Genomic DNA, 19,961 nt, shown 5'->3' on the forward strand with positions numbered 1-19,961 from the left:
AAAAAAAAATGATTTTGTAAAATTTTGAATGCTTCATTCCTTATTCTCATTCTTAAAACTTTTCAGCTATATTATATCCCCACTAGATGGAGCTACACCTTCAGTTAAATGCCTTTTGTGGGACTTGTGGAAATATAGTTTGGAATCCCCTCCTAAGACTGCTCACTGTGCGTTAACTACTGTTAAATAAGCATGAACTGTTTATGCACTGTACTTTATTAGTAGACAATGTGGATTTAACTGCAGGACATCCTCCTCCCTCTTTGAAACCTGTTTGGCTCTAAAGTATCTAACTAATACTGTGTAAAACAAATAGACACACTGATACTGTTACTAGGCAGAACATGCAGCGAGTGCCTTTACTGCAAAAGAACCAGACTCATCCGCATTCGTGGTTATATATGTTTTAATCTCACCTCATCCAACAGGGGACAGAATCCATAATGGCAGTGCATCCTACAACAACGTCCATTTCACTACTACTAAGTCAAATTACATATAAGAGAATATATATGTTACCTTTATCATTCAATATTTGATGCTAGAAATTACCTACAGCATCCAAGATCCGCTCAACACAAGAAGAAGCAGATATTTGCAATATTTCTTACACACGGCATTCAACACCACTTGTAAGGAACACAATGTTTTTTCTGAGACATGAAAGCATTGGTCAAAACTGGGTTTCTAAATTGTCTCAGGTTTTATGATTTTGACTCTTTGAAATGATGGATAATGGTTAATAAATGCCACTGTGAAGTGTCATTGGTTCAAATGCAATTTTAATGTGCAACACAATCACATTTTCAGAGGGCAAAGAAAATTCAGCACCCAGTAGTTAGGAAGCATGGTCAATAAAGTTAAAACAACAGTAGAGAATGATAGAGAACACACATGATGGGACATTAAACATGTAAGAAATTATACATTATGAAAATGTTAATATAAAGTATGCCTTTATTGCCACTCTTAATCTCAAGGAGGATTTCCAACATTTAAAACAACATTATTTTCATACAACACACAACAGTTTTCGATGCATCCTTTAAAGGTGTCATATCAAGCAAAATGCCATACATTTTACCTGCTGTGCACTTTTTTAATGAATGCCATCAGGTACTACAGCAGGTTCTCAGTTTGTTTGCCTTGCCTTCAGACAGTCTGTTGCTGCTTTACTTCCAAGGTCATTTAACCTCAGCTCATGCCTTTGCATGCCAATCAGCAGGGGAAGCAGCTGGTTAGTTACTGAAAGGAAAGAAGGCCTGAAGGGGTGGGGACAATTTCACTCTCCAGGTGAAATGACCAGGAAAGTATAAGACCATATGATCCAGGACTGCAAACAGAGACACAAAAATGTAACTGTATAGGGAACTTCATCTTTAAATACAGGCGGGTGTCATGGCAACACAGGCCCAGGTCGTAGATTTGTGGTTCGGGTGTATTCCTAAATGTGAAGTAATCCAAAAGAACTTAAATCTCAGGTCCATACCTTCATGAGCCATGAGTCTTCCAAAGCATTACATTATTTAACTTAGAATTATCCTCACAAGCAAACCAGGTGTTCATTTGAATGTCTGTGTGGAGAAAGATCAAATAACAAATGCCAGATGCCTAGAAATAAACAAAAAGTTACATGCTGTACTAAAAATAGTATCTGCAGATGTTCTGTTTCCATGATACTCACAACATTCCTTACTTTTAGGTCTTGCAATTTAAATAAAGGTCACAGTTATGATTTTTTTGTTGTTGTCTCAGATAGGCCAAGATGACATATGTATTCCTAATAAACAGATAAAACAGGAAGTACTTTTTAATATGCTTACAGCGTAGACCAGCGAAGCACACCCTGTGGTCCCATTATTGTAAGCCCACCATATTTGAAATTATACCTTAAATTGGATTATGGCCCTTACTCACAAAGCTATTTATGGAATGTTTTGTTAAGGACTGTTTTTCTGAGCCCATTTTGATCCATTAGCTCACAATACCTATTTAAACTATTTAGAGAAGATAAGAAGTTAATCCTCAGTTTTTAAAGACATGTTTAACCAAATTAATCCAAATGGGCTTTAAAAACAGCTTTCTGAATAGGGCCAGTTATCTCAGATTTAAGATGTTTAAAGTAATCTTACAACCAGGCCTTAGGTTCATTATTGGACCTAGATTTTATTACTACAAGTCTGAGGGATGATAATGTACCTAAGTGTTTCAGAACTATGAATTGACTTGTATATTGAAGGTAATTGCAGCGATGAAAGTAATGCAATTGCTCACAAACAATAAAGACATAAAATCCAAGCACAGGCTTCAATTTGACGTCTAACATATATCCATGTTAACTTATAATTATATGGCTTTACTATAAATATGCTCTACTTATTAAAAACTTGCCTACAGTGTCTACTGCATGTCAATATAAGTAGCACTGAGTCAACAGGCAGAATGTGATAAATAAACCCATTCTATTTGTAGGTCTATTTTAAATAATACTCTTCTGTGCACCAAACAATATTCTGAGGTGCAGAACATAAATACTGTTTTTTTTTGTTTTGTTTTGGTTCGGGTTTTTTTTATTGAACTTGCACATTTTAAATTGCTTCACTATACTTTTTATTATAAAAGGACAGTGTTAGTACGACCACTTTTTAAAAATTGGCTTCAGAGTCTATCTTTTATTATAAAAGGACAGTGTGTGACGAATCACACCGAAGACACGAGTAATTGTACACAGATCTTGACTTCATGTTGCCTAGATTTTGAACTGTTTTTTTGTTGTATTCAAAACTCAATTTACGTTTGTGTTTTCAAAGTCTTCAGATTCTCCTACCATTTTACAAATAACTTCGAGTAAAAACATCGCTATCGATGTTAATGAACACAAACGAATAACAACTACTCTGGTAACCATTGGTATAGGAGACAAATAAAAAAAACACACACACACACACACACACACACACACACATATATATATATATATATATATATATATATATATATATATATATATATATATTGTGTGTGTACTGTTTGACTAGCTAGATAAGCTTTAAAGCAATAAAATATTACTCAATCCACCTTTACCTTTTAAAGGCTTTCTCTGAAGTTATTAAAAAGTTGCCTGAGGTGGGTTATTGAGATGCCATCTGGTTTTCTGCAGGTCTGTCTCACTCATAGAATTTTCTGCTGTCTTGCAGGTGGTTCTGTGAAGGCAAGGAGCTTGAGAACAGCCCAGATATTCAGATCCTCAATAACGGGGAGCTGCACTCTTTGATCATCGCTGAGGCCTTTGAGGAGGACACCGGACGCTACTCCTGCTTCGCCTCCAACTTCTACGGAACAGACTCCAACTCTGCAGAGATCTACATAGAAGGTGGGGGAAAGGGTTTAGGGTTTATTTCATCATTTTCTTTTTTGATTAGCATTTCAACAATTGAATTTTCCTGTTTCATTGATAAGAACAAACAAACCACTAACAATTTCAATGCAACCCCCCCCCCCCCCCTCCCCTTCGCAGGTTAGGGAGACTAAGACACCTCACCACACCATGGAAGTACTTACAAACAAGTTACACGGTTAGCTGTAGCGGACACCTGCAGAGCTGGGCTTTGTCATCCCAGAGGCCACTAGCTTAAGTTCCATGGTATAAAGAGGCAATTGGCATGGTGGTGGAATCAGAGACTACTGACCTACAGTACAGTTCTCATGAGCTGCTGTGAGGAGTTACATCACTAAGGGAACATGATCAGGTTCTAAACTGAAAAGAAAAAAAGGAGTGAAATAATTGGACATAAAATCCTTATTAATAAGTAGGGTTTAAAGTTTATTTTTTAATTTGGTACAGGTGCCACATCATCAGAATCTGAGGGTGAACCAAACTTTGACAACATTGCAAAGTAAGTATAAGTGCAGAAAAGGGACGCACATTTATCAATGCCCTGTTTTATCAGTATGTAGAAAAACAGTGGTTTCACAATTAAAAATACCTTTTTCACTTAAAGCTCAACACAGGTGATCCCTTAGAAGCAAATCAAATTCACATTTCTAATTACTTTATTATAATTAATTATTTCTAACCCTAGTATAGGTGTATGTAGATTAATTACACTGAACAAAAATATAAACGCAACATGTAAAGTGTTAGTCCTATGTTTCATGAGCTGAAATAAAAGATCCCAGAAATTTTCAATACACACAAAAAGCTTATTTCTCTCAAATTTTGTGCATAAATTTGTTTACATCCCTGTCAGTGAACATTTCTTCTTTGCCAAGATAATCCATCCACCTGACAGGTGTGGCATATCAAGAAGCTGATTAAACAGCATGATCATTACACAGGTGCACCTTGTGCTGGGGACAATAAAAGGCCACTCTAAAATGTGCAGTTTTGTCACACAACACAATGCCACAGATGTCTCAAGTTTTGAGGGAGCGTGCAATTGGCATGCTGACTGCAGGAATGTCCACCAGAGCTGTTGCCAGAGAATTGAATGTTCATTTCTCTACCATAAGCCGCCTCCAACGTCGTTTTAGAGAATTTGGCAGTACGTCCAACTGGCCTCACAACCATAGACCACGTGTAACCATGCCAGCCCAGGACCTCCACATCCGGCTTCTTCACCTGCGGGATAGTCTGAGACCAGCCACTCGGACAGCTGATGAAACTGTGGGTTTGCACAACCGAAGAATTTCTGCACAAACTGTCAGAAACCGTCTCAGGGAAGCTCATCTGCTTGCTTGTCGTCCTCACCAGGGTCTTGACCTGACTGCAGTTCGGCTTCGTAATCGACTTCAGTGGGCAAATGCTCACCTTCGATGGCCACTGGCATGCTGGAGAAGTGTGCTCTTCATGGATGAATCCCGATTTCAACTGTACTGGGCAGATGGCAGACAGCGTGTATGGCGTCGTGTGGGCGAGCGGTTTGCTGATGTCAGCGTTGTGAACAGAGTGCCCCATGGTGGCGGTAGGGTTATGGTATGGGCAGGCATAAGCTATGGACAATGAACACAATTGAATTTTATCGATAGCAATTTAAATACACAGAGATACCGTGATGAGATCCTGAGGCCCATTGCCGTGCCATTCATCTGCCGCCATCACCTCATGTTTCAGCATGATAATACACGGCCCCATGTCGCAAGGATCTGTACACAATTCCTGGAAGATGAAAATGTCTCAGTTCTTCCATGGCCTGCATACTCACCAGACATGTCACCCACTGAGCATGTTTGGGATGCTCTGGATCGACGTATACGACAGCGTGTTCCAGTTCCCGCCAATATCCAGCAACTTCACACAGCCATTGAAGAGGAGTGAAACAACATTCCACAGCCACAATCAACAGTCTGATCAACTCTATGCGAAGGAGATGTGTCACACTGCATGAGGCAAATGGTGGTCATACCAAATACTGACTGGTTTTCTGATCCACACCCCTACCTTTTTTTTTAAGGTATCTGTGACCAACAGATGCATATCTGTATTCCCAGTCATGTGAAATCCATAGATTAGGGCCTAATGAATTTATTTCAATTGACTGATTTCCTTATATGAACTGTAACTCAGTAAAATCTTTGAAATTGTTGCATGCTGCGTTTATATTTTTGTTCAGTGTATTTTATATCTATGATGGAAGTACTACTCAATATCAAGTTCCATATATTGGAGACAAAATAAAATGAGGCAAAGCCTGCAATGTATGCACCACACTGTCTCACCATCACCTGCCACTCTAATTTACAATGTAAAGCATTGATGAATGCTGGAAAAACTTCAGTGCGCTTTCACTATTTTACATACAGCCCTGGCCAAAAGTTTTGCATCACCTTATAGAATTAACTCATTTTGTTTTATAAGGTCAGATAAACCTGCTGAATAATGTTACGTTAACATATTAAATGACATAACGCTTTACAGTTTTCCATATACTTAATGAAAAACTGACACAAATTAAAACATGTGACATTTGGAAATCTAACATGAAATACTGTACTACTATTATGGTTTCAGGTAAGTAAAATATTGAAATTATGTTTATGTAATTTTTCTTTTTTTATGTATCAATCCTAAAATTCTAGGTGATGCAAAATTTTGGGCCATAGCTATACACTGGGAAAAATTTTCAAAAGCTATTTATCTGAATTTGTCATTGGTGCAATTCTATAAGAAAAAAAAAAAAAAAAAAAGATTGTCTCCACCATACACATCCATTTATTTTATCCAGTCTCAAATGTAGTAGTTTTAAAAAACATGTTTTTCCATTTATAAAATGTGACATCCGGTACTACACCAGGTTGAAGAAATCTCTGTTTGCAAGCCATGCCATGTACTTGTGTCACTAGTAAGTTGCACTGACACAGAAACAGGTAAAATGACCAACAAGGTAAGGTAGAAACAGACTTCCTGGAAGGCAAGGCAAGAAAACTGAGAAATTAATGTTTGAGAGCTATGTAGTAATGCAAGTGCAAAATGGGTAAGATTAAATTAATGTCTTAGCTACAATTACTTTAATAGACTTGAGAATGTAGCCCACTGGCTCCACCATTGCCGTTGAGCCTCCAAGTGATTTTAAACCATACTGAGCCTCAAAATAATCCAATGTTGTATTCCTGTTTTCCTGTATTGTGTTTCTAAAAACCCCAAGGAACCAGGAGAACACCTCTGTGTCTTTGACAGTTTCATCCCCACCACTCAGCGCTGAAGTCATCCATCAAGACGTCAGCCCAGTCTGTAGTACCCCAGTTCAATCTTTAAGTCAACTGCCAACACAACAGGTGAAATACACTTAAGATACTTCAAAACTTCAGCTTGTGGTCTTCGTGATGGCATAAGAAACATTTTATCTTTTTTTAAAATTGGATGTAAGATGTAATGTGACAGACGTCTATGCAATTCATATGTTCACAAAACTGAATTGACTGCTCTGTGTACTGTGTAAAGACAATAATGTGCATGATGTTTAGAGGTTCGGTTTTCTTAACGTTTGTTTCTTTGCAAGCATATTAATTATCACTTGTGAAGGCCCTGTTCGATAGATCTGACAATTTGTATCCAGGTTCATTATGGTGGATGAATGGATCAGGCCCAGTTGTAGATGTTTTTAATGAGTTCCCCCAACATCTTGAAAATCTATAAATAGATCTAGTTGCATATTTATTTGCAAGCACTCATTGGTGCTATTTAGTAAAACCCCTTGTATTTGTAATTTAAATTATTCTTAATATGTGAGTTTACTTTGAGACTTTTCATGTTGTTTATTTTGAATATACATTTTAAATGAATTGAGGTGCAACGTTCAGCAGTATGAATAATGGTTATTAATGGGTATAGGCTAGCTTCATTGGTGAAAGAAATACTCCTGGAAAAGATATGTTCTAATAGACTCCCCAAAAATAGAATTCATGTGACGCCACTGATGTGTAGTGAAATACCTGCGTATCTAGGTTTGCTTTCACAAACTCATATTAGCACTGGTCCCAGTTAAATTAACATCAAGTAGTCCAAGATTAGTGCTAATCAGGGTCTATGAAACCCAACTGGAGTATTTGTCATTAAGTTAAGTAATCTGTTATATATAAAACATCCAGCAGATGGTGTCTGGACAAGAAATCGCAAGGGGTGACCATGCATAGAAATATCAAAGATGGAAGATCACAAGTTGCATGAAAGAAACCTGTCCAGAACGCAAAGTATTTAAAAAAAAAAAAAAACATTTCATCTTGTCTTACAATTTATATTATTGTTTTAACTGATATCTGCTTGTTTTTTTTTTTTTTTTTTGTGAATAATTTCAGAGTCAAAGCCCACCAAGTAGTTATCATCAGGGGTTGGATGGGAGACCAATCATGGCTGCTCCAGTTTTTACAAAGGTAAATATTTACATTTTCCTCAAGCACCACGTTTAAAGGGTGAATTGGATGTGCTAGCCTATTAAATAGCATTCCCCATTACAAGTATTATAAAGTAATAAAGATGGAAAATGAATAGGTTGATTTTCTCTGCAAAATTAGTTTAGTTACAACTATATTGTCATCCCATCCCATGTGCTGATTGAATGTGAATTTTAGGAATACTTTTATTACTTTGGAACCCAGCACCAGGCTCACTGAATTGTAACTCAACTCAGTTTGTGTTAATCCATGAGCAATTCATCACTGAAAATAAGCAGTCAGTTTCATGCTCTGAATCTGGCTTCTGGTGAAGTGTACAGCTTTATAACCCCTGAAGTGTGTCTACAATGGAATTCCACACACCACATAGATGCACTGGATAACATGTAGGTCAGTCAGTAGAGTGCATGTCTCAGAATTACCAGCAGAGAGAGTTGAGAGAACAGCAACAGATTGGTTGTGGATTCAGACCTGGAATTTTCCTGGTCCCAGTCCTCGGCTCCTACTGCTACTGTCTCTTGGTATTGAAAATGTATGAAATACAGTATACCTAACATACGTTAATTCATCAAATAGAATATCTGACATTCTACCAACGTTTTATACCGCTGTGGCTTAATTTGTGCTACAATTAGTAGAGAACTAGTACATTACTGGTAGCTCTTGCAATGTCATAGAAGATTATTTGGTAATTCTAATACACCTTCTGGGAACCAAAATCAAGTAGAAAGACTCAGGCAGAAGAAAGTGTTCTGCAGCAGCACACAGTTCTATCATATATTTGAAATGAGCATTAAATCAATACAGAACTGTGGCAAAGACGTTAACAGTGTGCAGGTGCAGGTGATCAATAATCAGACAGACAGTGATAATCCAGGTGCAATGGTGTTTAATGGTTTGTAATCCAATTGCCTGATGGTGTAACAGCAGTAAATAATAAACAGTGTTAATACAGTGGCGTGTATTGCACTGTTTAAATTCACGGTTGGTCCCCAAATAATAAACAGTCCTGTTCTTACTCACCCACACGTAACACAGACACAAACACAAGTCCACAGTGCGTGCTCTAGTGCTCATTGTGAATATACAGACCTTAGTGAAGCAAAGTACAGTGATGTTGATCCGGGTTTAGTGCTGGCCTTTGGTGATCGTGTTAGCCATCTAAATAACAACAAACAGTATTTAATAATGACAAAACAAAACAAACAGCACAGTTCTCCTTTAGTTACCAGTTTTAACCATTCACAAAGGAACAGATTACAACACTACGTCCCCTTTTTATACCATCACCCATGACCCCTTGGTCAACAAACGCTTTCACTTCTCCAATCCGCGGATGCCACGTCGTTTCCCGTCTGGGTCATTTGTTCTGAGTACCGTAGCTCTGCCCTCTTTCTAGATGGTCGACTTCCACCTAACCCTGGGAATGAACTGTCGTGCCATCCAGGCCAGGGTACTCTATTCCTTTTAAACAGCGCCCTCACAGGTCGGGAGGGAGATCTAACACCAAGAATCATTTGATCTCTGTTACAAGCACATTGCTTGCTCAACATCAATGGTACTCACATGTGACTCTTTCAGTCCATTACAGGGCCTTGTTCCAACCAGCTTCTTACTTATTGCATTGATCAGTCCAGAGCCTTGTTCCAAGCAGGTCTTTATTAATTGAACCTTAGTGTTCATTCATTATTAAGAACCTAGTTGGACCAGGGTCCTAGCATGGAATGGACTAAAAATAGAGACAGCTGAGTGCAGCACATACTATGCTCTACAGCACACCGTGTGCAGGCTTTCATTTTTTGCAGTACTTGTAAATGCCCTTATAAAAATGTCCCATAACATAGCAAAGTTTAGTAAAGCATAGTGAAAGCATGGTAAGAATTGTAAAGCCCAGAGAGGAATGGCAAAGCATTAAAAAAACATGCAAACCTTGGTAATCTATGGTAAATACATAGTATATGGGGGGAAAAGCTTGGATGAACTTTTCTAAGTGTAACCACATATACTGAAGATCTCCTCACACAGCAACCTGTCTTTTCTTCTGCAGATGCTCCAGGATTTGACAGCATTTGAAGGACAACTGGTTGTGCTTGAATGCAGAGTAAAAGGAACTCCCTCTCCCAAATTAGACTGGTACAGAGAAGGGTCCTTAATAGAAGACTCTCCAGATTTTAGGATTTTACAAAAGAGTAAGTTACATTTAATGAATAGTGATGTCATCATTTAAAGCAAAAATAGGTGTATTCACTTTTTTTTCCTATATTTTTTAAATCTTTAAAGCAAGTTTTGTATAATGTCTGACACGATTTACCACATATATCTGTAGAAGTAACAAAATCTGGTTAAAAACATCTAAACTATCCAAATATCTGCAATAATTTGGACAATAATAAAAATAGAACCTAATCTAAGACAGATGTAACAAAACGCGCCTGTTATGTATTTTTTTGTTTGACTATGCCACCTTGGGAATTTCGACCCAAAAAATCATTTTTGTTAAAACACCTTTATAATGTGTAAGGCCAGCTTCACCAAATTGCAGGCCCCTTTCAATTAAATGAAGGTAAGCAGAGACACGAGCAAAGTTTTAAAAGACTTCAATAATTTATTATAAAAACAAAACACTTTAGAATTTAAGAAACAACATAACATTGCAAATTATGGAGATTTTACACAAGTGCAGTACAATAATTAAGCACTAGGAGGTCACCAGAACCCACACCAGCCTGGATTCAAGGAGGTATAAAATGGCAATATTTTAGTTTCAAGTGCGGCAAGGGAATATACAAATTATAATAGTTTACTTTAGTCTCAAGTGCCACAAGGCGGACAGGGTTTAGCAGTGCTTTTCTAATTAAAACAAAGTGAAACCAGCTACAAACCAAAAGTAAAAAAGTGCAATGAACTTTCAAAACACAACTCTCTACAAAATATGTACTGCAATTGACTGAGGAAGTACTTTTTTTGGTTTTGTTTTGTTTAAACTGATCTGGTTTCACGACCCATCTAAAACCTTGTTGCAACCCCACAGGGGGACCCAGACTATAGTTTGAGAATCCCTGATCAAAGATTTACAATTCCTGAGTGATTTTGTTTCTTTCATTTTGTAATATATCTTGCATTCATTACAACCTAATAAAAGAATGACTGAATTGCATTGTTCCATATTTTATTAAAGATTATGTGACAAACAGAAATTATCAATTGCCCCAAACCTGCTTGGTTTGAGTCAGTAAACCCCCCATTACAGATAGTAACAAGGGATACCTACAAGGGTGGAATTTAGAGAGGCAGATGTAAATGAAAGAAACACAATAGAGGGGTTACCAGTCTATTATGCTTCTGTAGTAGGTCAGAGTTGGATGATGTAATGTGTGTAGAGGGCAATCCTTCCTCCCGAACCTAGGTTTTAAACTTCATGAATTCTCCAAATTTAGCTGTTTAATTTAGGCTTACATTTGTTTTCCATATACAGTCATTATATATATAATATATATCTATATATAATATATAATATATATATATATATATAACTATAATATATATATAGATATATACCTATTATTGGATACAATGTGTTTTCACAATTATATTCCTAAATAAGTGGGTATATTGTTTGAATATATATATATATATATATATATATATATATATATATATATATATATATATATATATATTATTTTTTTTTTTTTTAAATGTGTACATTCAAATACAATTTATAAATCTAGTTACAAGATTTAACATTTAGCTAAATATTTAACTAAATCTTAAATCTCTTAACTAGAGTTAACATTTAGTTAAATTTTTAACTGGATAAATTGAGAGTTTGTATGCAAAGGAGCTCCATCTGCTTTGTGCTTTCACGCAATTTGACTGCTCTTGTGCAGCTGAAATTTGCATATTTCCCAATTAGCATTACAAGATAATAATCGTGTGAAAGCACAAAGCGGACGGAGCTCATTTGAATACAAACTCCAGATTGTTTAAAAAAATATTTATTTTCACAAACATTTATAAATCTGAGGAAAAATACAAGATTTAAGTTAAATCAGAAAATTAGAAAACAGTGATGTTTTAATCATAATTTTAGTGTTTGAAGCATCTATCTTTTGTAGTATGTTTTGAAATTAATTTTCTGTCAACTCACAGAATTGGTGTTCAGCCATTTTCTCTTGTGAAGAGTGCAGGAAAGAAAGGTGTTCCTTTGATAAGGGGCAGGACTGACAATGATGTGAACCAATAATATGACTGACTTGGACTATTGAATGATGGTGTAGGGATGTTAGGGCAGTAGTTCAATCTAGTTTTCCTCCTATGATGAGGTTTTAACCAATCACAGACCAGGATTTCCAATCACTATATATATATATATATATATATATATATATATATATATATATATATATATATATATATATATATATACAGTGCCTTGAAAAAGTATTCAGACCCCTAACCAATTGTCTCATATTACTGAATTACAAATGGTACATTGAAATTTCGTTCTGTTCGATATTTTTTTTAAAAACACTTAAACTCAAAATCAGTTATTGTAAGGTGACATTGGTTTTATGTTGCGAAATATTTTTAAGAAAAATAAAAAATTGAAATATCTTGCTTGCATAAGTATTTAACCCCCACACATTAATATTTGGCAGAGCCACCTTCGCTGCAATAACAGCTTTAAGTCTTTTGGGGTAAGTATATACCAGCTTTGCACACAGTTTCGGAGTGATTTTATCCCATTCTTCTTGGCAGATTTGCTCCAGGTTGTTCAGGTTGGTAGGACGACGCTTGTGGACCACAATTTTCAAATAGTGCCACAGATTCTCAATGGGATTGAGCTCAGGACTTTGACTGGGCCACTGTAGGACATTCACCTTTTTGTTTTTGAGACACTCCAATGTTGCTTTGACCTTGTGCTTGGGATCATTGTCCTGCTAAAAGGTAAATTTCCTCCCAAGCTTCAGCTTTTTAGCAGACTGAAGCAGATTCTCTTGCAGTATTTTCCTATATTTTGCTCCATCCATTCTTCCTTCAATTGTAACAAGATGCCCAGTCCCTGCTGATGAGAAGCATCCCCACAGCATGATGCTGCCACCACCATACTTCACTGTAGGGATGGTGTGCCTTGAGGCATGGGCAGTGTTAGGTTTACGCCACACATAGCGCTTTGATTTTTGGCCAAAAAGCTCTATCTTGGTCTCATCTGACCACAAAACCTTTTCCCACATTGCAGCTGGGTCACTCTCATGCTTTCTGGCAAACTCCAGACGTGCTTTCAGATGATACTTTTTGAGTAACGGTTTCCACAGCACAGGGGTTGAATACTTATGCAAGCAAGATATTTCAGTTTTTTATTTTTCTTAAAAATATTTCCCAACATAAAAACAATGTCACCTTACAATAATTGATTCTGAGTTTCAGTGTTTAAAAATAAAATATCAAACAGAACGAAATTTCAATGTGCCATTTGTAATTCAGTAATATGAGAGAATTGGTCAGGGGTCTGAATACTTTTGCAAGCCACTGTATATATATATATATATATATATATATATATATATATATATATATATATATATATATATATATATATATATATATATATATATATTATTACATACAGTACCAGTCAAAAGTTTGTATACACCTGCTTGAAATCAGGTTTGAATCAGTTCATGATTATCTATGCTTTTAACTGTATAAACTTGTCTATAAACACTTAATATTTCATTATATGATACATGTACTTATATAAGCTGATAATCATAAGTGAATTGCATTCAAAAATAAATTTTTTTAATGAAAATGTAAATCTTGTCAATTTCAATGTAATGGTCACCCAAAGCAAGTGGTTTTCAGTCTGAAGCCCAAGTCAGTTAAAAGTCTGAAATGTGTATAACACGGTGTTAGAACACTGGCCTAAGTATAAAAGTGTCTTTGTTAGATGTTCTCTGAGTTAACTAGAGGAGAGGATATTGCGTGAAGCTGGCCTAATTGGAAGAATTGCTGCAAAGAAACCGTTGTTAAGAGTGCAGAATAAGAGAAAGAGACTTGCCTGGGTCAAAAAATACAGAAACTGGACATTTGAGGAGTGGAAGTCGGTCTTATGGACCGATGAGTCAAAATTGAAATATTTGGGTCCAACCACCGAGAATTTGTAAGATGCAGAGAGGGTGAATGCATTAGTTCTGCATGTGTGGTTCCCATTGTCAAACATGGAGGAGGCAGTGTATGGTCTGGGGTTGCTTTGCTGGTGGCAGAGTTGGTAATCTTTACCAAGTCCATGGCAAGCTCAACCAGCATGGCTATCATGGCATACTTCAGAGGCATGCCATTCCATCAGGATTACGGCTAGTTGGGCAGTCCTTCATTCTTCAGCAAGATAATGACCCGAAACACACCTCAAAGTTGTGCAAGAACTATCTGACGAAGAAGGAAAGTGAAGGACAACTCAATCCAAGGACCTGGCCTGCCCAGTCTCCAGACCTCAATCCCATAGAAATTATGTGGGACAAACTGGACAGAAGAGTCAAAGCAAAGCTACCCACAAGTGCCCTACATCTCTGGGAATTGCTGAAAAAGAGCTGGGATGACATGTCGGGTGATTTCCTGCTGAAACTTGTTAACCGAATGCCTCGTGTTTGTGAGGCTGTTATTAAGGCAAAGGATGGCTATTTTGAGGAATCGAAGACTTAGAGACAATTTTCAATTTTCTTGAACATTGCTTTGATACTCCTTATGTTTTGTTTTGTATATTGTAACGTGTGTTTTCATTTTCAAGTATTTACAGAAACGTATGCGACGTAAAACATTGTCAATTATGTACAAAATCTTGTTTCCAGCAAGAGTACTCAAACTTTTGACTGGTACTGTATATATTAGTTGTTTTTAAATAACTATGGAACCCAACCGTATAAATAATATTCCATAAATCAGATACACAGTATGAAAGAATTCCACTGTCAGCCAACAGCTAAAGGAACTGAATGTTATTTCTGTGAGGGTTCTTCCACTAGTTTGTTATTGGATACCCATAAAAGGAATTCTGGAAGACAAAAAAAAAATAACACTACTGTGACTCATAAAAGAATGAATACACGATAACAAAAGCTTTGACAGCATATTCTTTATGTTTTATGGAAGACTGAGATTAAAGAAAAAACACCATTAATCTGGTTTATTAAATGTTTCCAGTTAAGTGAATGAGAAAAATGCTTTGTCGTTTTCTGTGGTATTCATTGTAGCTGTTGTTGCATACTTCTTAATGTTCAGCTAAGGAAGCTGTTTGAAGCCATTACACGGAGGAAGGCAACAACCAGCACATTTGACTACTTAGCTTTTTTTTTTCTACTTGACTGTTGCCTTTGAGAAATACTAAAATAATCTTACGTGATAGAAGTCTGTGACGCCCAGTAAGTGAAAGAACAAGATGTAATATTTTAATTTCAATTTTGTTTCATTACTCTTTGATTTATTTTCTTCTTTTTTCCATTCTTGCCTGCATGACTGATTAGCCACTCACACCTCTGCAAGCTTAAGGCACGCACCCACTTCTAATGTAACCATAAGCAGATCATTAACGTTTTATCAATTGGGGGTGGAGTCCATAATCAAAAGTAGTATATATAGCGACTCTTAAACCGTAACGTCATTTGAAGACATTTAAAAATATTAGGTTAGTCAAAATGTTCGTCATTGAATTGAAATGTATTCTAATACTTCACCATTGAGTGTTTAATCATTATGGATGATTTAACTTTTACCTTATTTTTTAGTTTTACTATTAACAGTATAGAACAACTTTTATTACACCTGAATAGGTGGTGTTCTGTAATTGCAAAAAATAATCAGTCTGCATCCATGTCATTTCTTCAAATTGCTTTACTCTTACGATTATCATTGATGCATCAAACATTATTCCAAAAAAAAATTACAATTGTGTTTTCCTGTATTTGTTTCACTTAGTCTACATAAATGTGATCGACAGTAGTCAGAAGATGTATTCTAGATTTCGTATTGTCAAACAAGAAACAAAAATATGTAGCAATGAGACCACTCACAATGATTGCAACTTATTTTTTCTGTATTCTTTTCCAGAACCAAGGTCTATGGCTGAACCAGGTATTTGCTTTTCAAAAATGTAACTTATGCATTAAATTAGTTAGATAGAATTGGCTGACTCTGCTTTATTGATCAGTCATATTTTTTAAAATACTTGCATGAATCCAACATGAATGTATTGGACTACAAGGCAGAGATTACAGTAAAATGCTTTGACCCAGAAGACACTGCTGGGGTGGGGTGATGACTTAAATAGTGCAAGTGTAACATATTCCCTAAGGCATGGAATCGGAGATCTTTCTTTAAGCTAGTGTAGCATTAGATATCATGTTTTAAAACAAAAATATCTGTTTACTATAAACTGGGCATTTTATATAGTGAATGGAAGTGCACAACAGGTATGATTAATTAAATATTTTTTTCAGCTACAACTTTTTAATAGGAATACAAGCTCTAACATGGACCACAAATTCAGAGGTGGTATAACCACTGTGAAAATGCACTTTGTTTAGCATTTTCAAGAATGTGAAATTGATCTCTGCCTGGTTTTCCAGTGGTGGCTCTTTGTAACACTTGACATCTCTTTCTGCTCACTAACAAGCTGTTATATGAAGCTGGAGCCAAGGTCTGGTTTTCTGATTTTCAAGCCATATAAGGAGATTAAGCTTCCTCATGCTAAAAGTAACCATGGCCAGCCTTGTCAAACTGCTGGACTGTTTACATGATTTAAAACATCTGCTGTGGCTTAATTGTCAACAACTTTTACTTTAATTCTAAAGGGATGTGCAGAGACCAAAACAATATCCTCTCTATTAATGTGTAGGTTGAAACAATGACACTGAGTTACATAGATGATCAATCAATAGTGCCTCTGACACAACCCTGCAATAAACAAAATGGCAGGCCATACACAGTTTCCCAAATTAAAAAGGCAAATACAATGCATACAATGAGATATGGACTACAGAAATATTCAGGACATGCAATTCAATAAGTGAAACACAATATTATAAAAAATATTGTCAAATCACCCATGATGGGTCATAAATCAACTGGATAACATATTCTCGACATCTTCTCAGGAGCATTTGCCAGGACAAAAAAACAAGTATTCTTGTCCCCATGCAACAATGTCATTTTTCTGTTCCCACAATGCAACACTTATTTTATTCAGAAGTTTAACAGGAGGGAGCCCTGGATAACACAGGATACAGCAGAGATAAAGTAATTTGTTTATTGTAAATATTGCAGGGGTTTCTGAATACTGAATTTGTCTATGCCTTCTCCTCTGTTTGACCCCACATTTACATGAAAATGATTCTATACTCATTTTATAAAAGCTAACTTCAGTGATTGTATTATCATTGTGCCATGTGAGTGAATCTGACAGCAAGAGCAGCAACCCAGGATGAGCTAAGCTTGATAAAGCTACAGTGTTTCTTCCATCTCCCAGTGAAAAAACAGAAACTCATAGAACAGAAGACTATTTCAGCACAAACATTAGTGGACCAGTGATAAAGTGAAAAAAAAACGAGCAAGAAAATATATTTATATGGCTACATTCTTAAGCAGAAGCAAAACATATGTCAACTTTATACATTTTAGAGAGCAAAGACATAAAATAAAATTATACTTTCTCTCTCTCTCTCTCTCTCTCTCTCTCTCTCTCTCTCTCTCTCTCTCTCTCTCTCTCATATATATATATAGCTCTGTGAATGTAGTAAACCATGGTTATAACTTTAGATTTTGTGAAATAAACTGCAGTCTTTGTGTAATTTGATAATTAACACAGGTGGGCATTGTTGTTTTGGATTCATTTAGAAGAAATTTGCACCTTGGTTATCGCTGAAGCCTTTCCTGAAGACTCTGGAACATTCACGTGTACAGCAAGCAACAAATACGCCACAGTGTCCAGCATTGCCTATTTAAAAGTGAAAGGTAAGAAACTATTTCACTATATTTAAGTCATACATTTAACATTATTCTTATTACAGTAATACTGGATTTGTTTTAGTTTAGAACAAACACTTTTGCAGTATGTTTTACTTCAACAGAATCACAACTGTTTAGATATCTTTATTTTGTATTTCAACCTGTATTATAAACTTTACAAAATACACAGAATATATTTGTTAGCAGCATATGATTGTAACAACAATTAATCAGTGGCAGTATTATTGGTAGAATGATTGCAGGCCTCACTGCATGCTGGGACAGAACTACTTGGTTACACCATCTTTATAAAGATTTAGTTGATAGGGTTATTGCAATTTTACAGAAGGCAATAAATGAATGGTTTATTTTTTTTCTGGGCAGCAGTGCGATAAAAGATAAGGTAAGGGATAGTTATCTTTATGTTGTGAAGGAAAACTACAGTACTTGTGTAAGGCATAACCTCAGAAAATATACCCACGCAGAGGAGATTCTTGCTCCAGCATGCTGAAGAAGTAAACAAAAGGATCCTGGTAATGTTTACTTTTTTGTATTTTCCTAACTTGGCAGAGTCTGTGAATTTGAATACGTAAAAGAAAAGGACATATTGGGCTGTGTGTTGACCTTTGGTTTTTGGCAGCAGGATTTATGTGGAGACTTTGCGGACCATAAAAATGATAAACATAAAGAGAGAGTATCTCCTACACTCTATCGGCCTCTGGAGGGCAAAGGCCAACCCTGCAGGTATCTGCTTTGAGCTCACCAAGTGCCTGGCCAACAGGGTTCGCCGTAGCGTGATAAAGAGAAGCAGGCTCTGTTGGGTTTAACCTTAACCCATGGGAGCGCCAGAGTACCTGTGATAATCCCTTCAGAATCTCCGGCAAAGACTGGTGACGTAACAGCCAGGACGTGAACCTATGCTGTATGACTCCTCTTGCACAGCATGTGGCTGTGCTTCTACCAAGTGAACACTCAGGGACCCTCATGTGTTGAAGGAGAACATCTTGGATTCAATTTTCAATTAACTGGTGTAACACGGCCATACTCGAGGTCGTTCGTTTGCCCCTATAAAATGAGTTTTTAGCACTTACAGCATGTTTAATAAAATTAAATAAATTAAAAAAAAATAAATAAATAAACACCTAGCTCCTTCGAAGAGCTAACTAAACATTTGTCAGGAACCTATTCTGATAAACCGAACAGCTAAGCTGTTTACCGGCTAAAAAATACAGTTTTAAAGATGAACACAAAAAGGCTTCACACAGAACCTTTTAGTACAACTGAACACACCATCAATTGGGCTCTCCACACAGCGGCAGCCCTGAGCAGACTGACTGCTCGCCTTTAATACCCTGCACCTGGCTCTAATTTACAGTAATAGCCAGGTGCAAGTGATAATTAGCAATAAAATAATAATCAAAAACAATTAACACAGGTTTTTGGCAGGGAGGATGTTAACCCCCTCCCTGCTGTGCTACACTAAATAGGCCGGATATGTATGATTCACCAACTATAAACATTGAAATATTGTACAAGAACACATTATCGTTTGGTCAGTAGAATAGAGAGGGTGATGGGATGATTTCTTTATTGGACTAGGAGAGAGTTGTGTAGGTACTGGATCTTGGAAAACTGGGGAGGCGGCTGTGACACTAATAGAATATTAAACTGAGTGACTCTCCTGGTGAAGGCATGGCCATGAGGTGTGCAGGGTGAGTAATACAGGTTTGTATTCTGACTGTGTGTAGTTGGCAATCTTTGCATTGGCCGCTGGTTCTAAATTGATTGAGGATGGCAAGAGAAGTGAGCTTTCACCCGAGGAGATGCCAAGCAGAAGGCAGGTTCTCCATTGATCACCTGGCAGCAGTGCCAATGTCACCAGTTAAGCGCCTAAGCCTAAAGGTAGTTGGCATGGACTGTCATGTCAACACACAACAGTGCACTCACTGGTCAGTCATCTGTTGAGCTCAAGCGGGATACCTGCAGTGCTGGCCACCAGGGGCTGGTTGCTTGCTGACATCAGCTGTCGAGATCCTGGGTATAAAGAACATAAGAACATAAGAACATAA

At 36.7% G+C, this 19,961-nt stretch overlaps 1 protein-coding gene across 6 annotated transcripts in view; it reads left to right on the forward strand.

The window, feature by feature from the left end:
• LOC121325533 (myopalladin-like) overlaps nt 1-19,961 on the forward strand; it is a 139,693-nt gene that overhangs the window by 56,241 nt on the left and 63,491 nt on the right. For all 6 annotated transcript variants that reach the window (XM_041268154.1, XM_041268153.1, XM_041268156.1 and 3 more), the window contains exons 3-9: nt 3,198-3,373; nt 3,845-3,896; nt 6,645-6,774; nt 7,795-7,869; nt 9,938-10,079; nt 15,997-16,020; nt 17,782-17,898. In XM_041268154.1, the coding sequence (XP_041124088.1) occupies nt 3,198-3,373; nt 3,845-3,896; nt 6,645-6,774; nt 7,795-7,869; nt 9,938-10,079; nt 15,997-16,020; nt 17,782-17,898 (716 nt within the window). The remainder of the gene's footprint in view (nt 1-3,197; nt 3,374-3,844; nt 3,897-6,644; nt 6,775-7,794; nt 7,870-9,937; nt 10,080-15,996; nt 16,021-17,781; nt 17,899-19,961) is intronic.

This window comes from Polyodon spathula, chromosome 13 (assembly GCF_017654505.1).
Source record: "Polyodon spathula isolate WHYD16114869_AA chromosome 13, ASM1765450v1, whole genome shotgun sequence".
Lineage (NCBI taxonomy): Eukaryota > Metazoa > Chordata > Actinopteri > Acipenseriformes > Polyodontidae > Polyodon > Polyodon spathula.